This window comes from Leuresthes tenuis, unplaced genomic scaffold, assembly GCF_036924035.1.
Source record: "Leuresthes tenuis unplaced genomic scaffold, fLeuTen1.0.hap1 SCAF_6, whole genome shotgun sequence".
Lineage (NCBI taxonomy): Eukaryota > Metazoa > Chordata > Actinopteri > Atheriniformes > Atherinopsidae > Leuresthes > Leuresthes tenuis.
Window position 1 is genome coordinate 34,118,652 of NW_027325360.1, and position 7,922 is coordinate 34,126,573.

At 37.1% G+C, this 7,922-nt stretch overlaps 1 protein-coding gene across 1 annotated transcript; it reads left to right on the plus strand.

Moving 5' to 3' along the window:
* Nucleotides 1–374: 374 nt before the first annotated feature.
* On the plus strand, nt 375–4,782 carry LOC140309225 (uncharacterized). The gene is made up of 3 exons (XM_072387050.1): nt 375–535; nt 3,399–3,574; nt 4,375–4,782. Exons 1-3 carry the CDS (start codon nt 521–523, stop codon nt 4,601–4,603), a joined length of 420 nt encoding a protein of 139 aa, XP_072243151.1. The 5' UTR covers nt 375–520; the 3' UTR covers nt 4,604–4,782.
* The last annotated feature ends 3,140 nt before the right edge of the window (nt 4,783–7,922 follow it).

Consider the following 7,922-nt stretch of genomic DNA (forward strand, 5'->3'; position numbering starts at 1 on the left):
TGGATGAGTAAGACAGCACTGTGAGGGCCCTCTTGCTCTTAAAGCTTTTTAGATAAATGAGGGGGTTGTGTGGCCTTCCACTGGTTATCTGGTCTCATTACCTTATACTGACATTTCTGATTAAAATAAGGCTAATCTCTCAAGGCTAAATGCTAATGACAGGAAAAGCAATATAATTGGGACCAATATGTCATCATCACCCCCGCCCCTAACCTCCATCATCCAAAATAGCCACTCCAGCCTCTTGGATGTTTATGGCCCAATTACCACGCTCTCCACCAGTATGAATAAACATGGGCTGACAGAAATCTTGACAAGAAAATGGCATATATATAGAGGCAGGTCCAGGTACAAATTACAGATAGACTCCAAGCCAAATTATACATTGAAGACTAATGAAAATAAAATGAAATAAACTAGCAAAAAACAATTATCTAAATAAAAGCTATCAAAGACAAACTTAGAATCTCCTCTGCACCAATATCCCGTCATAAACTTGGAACTACAATTTGGAATAACTATGGAACAGCGCCAGGTAAGAAACCCATCTATATTATTATGGTAATGATAACCACTTGAAAACCACACTAAATTACACAAAGCTCACTTTTAGCATATACATATATACATATATATGTATAATTTTATTGTGCTCTGAAAACATTTAACATTTGTTGATGTTCACATGCATTTTCGGACTCCGGTTATAGTTAGAATAATACATTATCTTTGATGTCATGCAAAGATACCTATTATTCAAACCAGATCAAGGGGATGATTAACATATTACTGTAATTTGATGTTTTGTTACAGGTTTTTATCATTAAAAGTATTTTTGTAACATTTATTTTAGCCTTTTTGGGGTCATTAGGGATGTACTTATGTTGCTTATTGTTCTTTGTAAATCTCTCTTGTAAATAACATACACCAGACTGCCAGTGTTCCACAATTTGATTAATAATTTATAATTTCTGCAAATTCTGTTTGCATTTGTTCAGGGTGCATTGCTCTTTTTTCTTACATGGCAAAGATGTTCTATTCAATCTCTGCAATATTTCAGCTTTTTTTTTTTATAATCCAGGTTAGATCACAGGACTCATACATTTTTAGAAAGCTAATTGCTCATTACAAAGAAAGATCCTACATAAAAAGCAACTGTAAATAGTCAAACAGACAGCAGTACAATGGCAGTTATTGAGTTCAGCATTTGGTCACTATGCTGATCTTTATGGAGCCAAAAATAACCACATGATATGAGAGTGAAGCTGGAGATTTTTTCTTCGAAATGATCCCTATCACACTGATCAGCAAGAATTAGTCAAGATAATAATATCTGGCAAAGTTAGCTTAATGTTTATGAGAGATTTCATGTAATTATATTTCATTAGACAAATGGAAGCTTTTTAAATGTGAGTCTTTTGAAGACACTGCGTCGTATCCACAATTGATTCAGCAAATTAAGGCCCCTTCATACTTGCTTCATGTTTTAGAACTATGAGTGTGTGTGTATATATTTAACATAAAGTTTATATGGTTGAGGACGGTCTGTTGTTGTTAAATGGGTTTTGAGGCATCTAATCTTTTTTTTGTGCTAAACTATTACTGGTAAAAACAAACAAAAAAAAAGACATTCTAAATAAGGATATTCACTATAACCAATGAACAATCAGAATAGAGCATTAACATAAAGTTGGCCAAGAGATAATTTCAAAATGTCATCATGGATTTGGATTGGTCAACACAACCGTTAGCTTGTTGTAGCAACCCTTAAAGTTAGACCTTGATGTCTTTGCTAGCTGTGGTGGGTTGGATCTACAGAGTTACAGAATTGAATCACTTTGCACACTCAAGGATAAAGGTGTGTACAAATCTTTGATGGCAGAGATGACTATATTTATGTCACACAGGCTTTGTGCATGACCTGCCACAGAAACAGAGAATTTTATTTAAATCTCATTATGGGCAACAGACTCCTGCGTGATTGGAACTGCACTGAAAATGTTCAAGTGCAGAAAGAATGACAACCAAGTTTGAATAGATGTAAGTATGAGTTATCATTTTGTAATTACAATTATTGCATTTTTTTAAAAAGTTGTTTTAAATTATTTTAGAACCCCTTTAAGTAAAGCAACAGACTGCTTTTACATCAAATTTCTTGTGATGCTATACTGGTCTGATCAGCAAAACAGGGAATATGCCACTGCTATTCTGTTCTACTACAATCTTTTTTTTAAAAAAATGTGCTGGAACTTTCTGAAAATTACTGTACCAAAATAAGGGCTAAATAAGATGATCAAAAACTTAAAGAAACTGGTTTCATTTCCCTGCTTTAATTTTTCCTTGAAACTAAGAAAGTAAAGAAAGGTGGAGAGCTATTACTATTACTAGTTTGAGTTACAAGCTGCCAGTGATTTGTATCTATAAAAATGTTTGTGCATAAAATAAACAAAAAATCGTTTTTGTATTTTATGGCTACGTACTTTATTGACCAGCGCAAAAATTTTGTTTAGGTAATATAAGCCTGTCAAAGCCTTTCTCAGTTTAACTCTTATTCAACTCATTCCTGGCACATTAGATACTGCTATTTTGTTAAATCAGGTTGTGTCCATCAGTTATGTCAATATTTCACATCGAGAGCAAACATTACCAATAACTGCGGAATAAAATATACAAAGTTGGTTTTTACCTGGTTTGGTCTTGGCAACTTTGGTTTGAATCCCTTGAAAGTACCATGTAGTGCAAGTTTTCAGCTTCTCTCTCATTTCATGTTTAGTCAGATTTAGACTTTTAAAAAAGTTTAGCGACAACTGCTTGGTCTAAAAAACAGATCATGTTTTGATTTGAAATGCTAAGTTAACCCTAGAGCTCTGAAAAAAAAGATAAAGCTATTTTTTGCATTGCAGGATATATTTTTGAATTGCAACTCATTTGCATACAAATGAGTCATCATCCTTTAATTAGAATGTTGCTTTCTTCCCAGTCTAACTATCTGATAAGTCACTTGGGATTTAAAGCATCTACAAAATTAATGTAATGAGTATGTGCTATATGAAAAGCATATAGTATGATGACATGATCTACGCTAAACAAACTTCCAAGGTATAACAACAAGATTACATTAATGTTCCATGTAAAAAAATGGTGTCAAACTCTTAGTCGCAGTGTGATAATTTCAGATAAAATACAGTCTAAACTCAGAAACTCACTTTATCAAGAAGCAGTTAAATAAGTCATACCAGGAATTAGATCAAGCTGGCAAGATGTATATGACACCATTTTTTAAACTTGGTGCTGTAGCTAGTTTTACTGCCTAAATAGGAAAGCAATCGATATCTCCAGGGGATTAACACAGATTCTTAACCAAACATGTACGCTCTTGTTTTTTTCTCTGTGTGCAGCTGCTGTGCGTCTTACTGATATGCATTCTGGTCTTTCACCAACATCTGGCCATGCCACTGAGCAGCCAGTGTGTTGATGAATCATTCTGCACATACAACTTGCAGGACTACTACAGCCAGCTGGTTAACCTGCCCAGCCACATCAATGAGCGCAGCATCGCAACCTGGAGCTATGTGTAAGTGCCATATCTCTGTTAAATTAAGTTTATTTATGTAGCTTGTCACTTCAAGGTACTAACCAGGTTTGGCATATATTCAATTAAATCTAATCATAATCCAAATCACTTTAATCAAATAAAAATCTAATTCCATGCAAATCATTATGGTTAAATTAATTCCAAATAAGCCCTCCAATTAAATTTTTTTTTTTTAATTTCCAAGTCAAGAAATCTTAAGGAATTAATTTATTCATCAGTTCAACTTAATCTCCTGTGCTGCGCATGGGCTAGCAGGTGACAGTTGGGAGGAAAACTCCCTTTTTAACATAGAGAGACCTTCAGCAGAACCAGACTGATAACAGATTGCAATCTGCCTTGACAGGTTGGGGGATGTGAGCCAAGACAGAAGCAAAAACATGAAAAACACCAAGTCAGGAATATCTGTTGTGTAAAACAAACAACAAACAAACCTAAAACAACCACAAAAAAGGATAAAAGACAGAAACACAAAGTTAATGACAATATTGGCATATACATACATAACAAGTGAAACGTAAGTAGAAAAGGCCGAGGCCGGATCCGGAGGTTCTCAGTTAATCAAATTCAAATTGTCCCTTGGTTGAGTGTTAGAATGCATGGTCATTTGTCTGTGATGGACTGGCAACATATTTAGGGTGTACCCCATCTCTTATCCAATGACAGCAAGGATGGGCTCCAGCTCCCCACGACCATGAATTTGATTAAGTGGGTGGAGAAAATGGATGAATGTATGAATAAAACCTATCACTCATCTCTCCCTGCTTTTTATCGCTCAACAGGGAAAACATCAACTTGAACCGCATACCTCAGGTCATCCATGAAGCCACCTGCCACACCAGCCACTCCTGTGGGGGACTTGACCATGCTTTTGGTCTAGAGACCATCCCTGTATCCCTCAGGATGCCTGTCCTCAAGAAAAACCCAACCTGCTTCCCCTCAGCTAGCTACTCTCTTGAATTTGAGCTTGTCACTGTTGCATGTATATGTGCCATCTCCCGGCATAGCTGAACAGGACTGGTGGTGCAAATATCAATTTCAGATGTGGGGAAACTTCATAAATATATGTGAAGTTGAAGACAAAAATCAGAGGTTAAGATAGTGATTACTGAAAAATAGTCAAATTTATTTATCTAAATAATTTTCCTGTGAAAATTTCAATGCTTTGCTGTAGATAGCTTGTCATGATGATTAAAGACATATTACATTCAATTGTATTATTGTGTCAACAAAGAGTACAACCTGTCTCCACACTGTGTGTGTGTCTATATATACATATATATAGATAGATAGATAGATAGATAGATAGATAGATAGATAGATAGATAGATAGATAGATAGATAGATAGATAGATAGATAGATAGATAGATAGAGAGAGAGAGAGAGAGAGAGATAGATAAAACTGTTATTTTCAAATCATCTTTATTTATTAGAAAATGGTGCAAAGGAAATGTAACAAATGTTGAAACTGAAAATACTTTTTGAAAATAGAATTTAATATCAGCAAAACCTTTGAAAAAGTTGCAAGAGGGCTAACAAAAAAACAACACACATAAACACATTTTAAAAACACCCAGTAGAATATTTCACAATTTATTAGGCCAAGTTACAACAAGCCAATGGTAATACAGAGTGTTAAAGTGTCCTGGAGATGTTAAGTCCTAAAGATGCAAATTATGTACATGTATACCATAGCTCTCATTATTGTTTTTTAAAGGATTTATGTTTTCTAGTGGATTTCATGAGGGAGGGCATTGGCAGGGTCAAAATGAAGTACCTTTACAATGTAATAAGCAGGTTTGGCTTTGAAATAACTATTCATTGCATGAGGCTATACTATTTTCAGTCCCAGTAGCCAGAATGTAAACAAACAGCACCTGTTTTCTCTTTAGAGGGGCAGTAGATACAGTCGTGTTGTTATTTTCGTCAATTAAAGAAAAGCTAAAGAGAAAATTCTTGAAGTATAAAATATTTATCTGAGACCAAGGGCTAAACAAGGTGACATCTGGCAAGATCGCACACCAAGAAATGCAAAACTCACCAAGCATGTGGTATCAGAGAGAAAAAGGTTTTTCCTTCTAAGGAGGAATGTTTGTATGCTTATCCAAAGAAGGTAAAACATGCACTAAATGAAAAAAGAAAGAATATACATATGAAATATATATTCAAAGAAAGCAGAAAATACATACTGATTACATCGAAACACCTAAAGGGGACATTTTACAGAAAGAAAAAAAAAGTCAATATTTTCTGTTCTTGAGGGCATACAATTTGGGTGTCTACGGTCACTGGCAAGTGCCAAAAACACAACCTGAGATTTTTTTAGTGACCCTCTGTTGAATATTCCTCATTTAACAAGCCAGTCTTAGTTTCATTCCTCAAGTTCACTGCATCTCTTCTGCAACGCCTCAAACTCTGAGCCCTGTCCATTCGCATCCAACCTGCTAGAGCAATGAAGCCAGCTTCTAGTGGAAGTAATCTGTTGTCATCTATACTGAGGAGCATGCACCTTACATCTACCACCAGACTCAGAGGATATAAGTGCACAGTGAATCAACTATATTTGAAGGTAATGTTCCAGCAAGAGTCAGCAAAAGACTGTATGTGCAGCAACCACTTCATCCCACTGTTTTAACAGTTTTGTTCAGTTCAACGTGGACCAATGGAGCTGTGACACAAAAAGGGATTAGTTGAACTCTCAGCACCTGAACTTCAGACAAGGGTGATGTAAGTATCGGAGAAATTGTTTGTCACGGTTGTTTTATCTATTTTGTTTAGCAGTATCTCTTGCTCAGTGGCACAAAAAGTGTGTATGGACTATATGCAGCGCTGCACTAGAGGGGGCGCCAAAGCGATGGGGTTTTGAGTAGGTATTTTCTTTATTTACCAGCTTTTGTGCATGTGTAAATGACATGATCAATAACAGAGGCACATGCTAACAGCTTAGGTAATGAAGATGACGTACGCCAACTTCTATGAAGTTATTGGTGTTACTTTTTGAAAGATCAACATTATCATTAGAACATTATTTTGCTAATTGAACACTTTTGAGTTGTACTGTTATGTTCTGTAAGTTGGACAACCTGCAGCTTTGTGAACCTCACCAGAACAGTGGAGTGTGGGCGGAGTTGAGCACTTGCTCACTCTCCACCCCTCCAAAGACACTGTTCACAGCCGGCTGTGTAAACAGGGCATCATACATCTCAATAAGACCACAGATGATAGTGTCAAAAAAAGGTATCATATTTTTGCTTTAAAGGGCTACCTGCCGCTTCCCATGCCCAATGTTTCTACACATGCTAACGGTAAAACAGGTCTGCCAGGGTATTCTGAAATCTGAAATATTTTAATTGTCATTATACATGAGTACAACGAAATCAGCCCGGCAGCTTGCAAATGCATGCGCCAACTTTAAAGAGTTGCAAAGAGGAAAACGAAGGGAGAGGGTGGAAAAAAAAAAACAGTGTCCAGACTATGCTCCTTAGGGAGAACAATGTGGGGTCGGGAAAAAAAACCTCAGCAACACCAACAACATTATATTAGCTCACCATCCAACAATGAACTCAACACATAAGCAAACATTTGCTCGCTTCACACATAAAACGCAAAAACAACTTGAAGGCGTGGGCTGGGGGTAAGCCCAAAGAGTTGCTATGTCTGGCTTTCAACCGGTGACTAAGTTCACAGGATGTCATCGTGATACCACAGCAGGTTCCCATGGAGAAGTCCTTGATTGGGTCCCAGTCGGAGTCAACAATCACCAGGGGTCTCATGTACAAAGACTTGCGTGGATTTCCTACTGAAACATGGCGTACGCTCAAACCAAAATGCCCTCCAACGTACAAAAATATCCGGATGTATCAATGTGTCCGCACGCATGAATCCAAGCACACTTCTTTTGTACATCCCAATCAACGTGGAACTGAGCGCACATGTCGGAGTACCCGACTCCTCCCTGTCCACGCCCCTACTTAAATATGCAAATCATATTTAAATTAACCCTCCACCTGCGATTCCTCTCTCTGCACGATCAGAAAATAAAGAAAAAAGAATGAGTAAGACGGAAAAAGAATAACTTAACGGAAATCGAGATGGCAGTGCTACTCTCTGAAGTGGAGGCCCGCAAAAATGTGCTCTTTGGCACGCTGTCCTACGATATAAACAGCAAACATAAGAGGAGTGGGTGGGAGAGCGGGAGCGAGGCCTTTAATGCTGAGGCGTCTGAGAAGCGCACACAAGCAGAGGTGAAAAACTATGGGTGACACTTCTCTGTCAGGGGTTTGGGTGTGGGAGTGTGGGTGACTCTGATTAAAGGTAAAGACCTACATT

Coding starts and splice junctions, on each gene's coding strand:
- LOC140309225 (XM_072387050.1), top strand. Junction 3,575..4,374: donor ATCGCAACCTGGAGCTATGT/GTAAGTGCCATA, acceptor ATCGCTCAACAG/GGAAAACATCAACTTGAACC.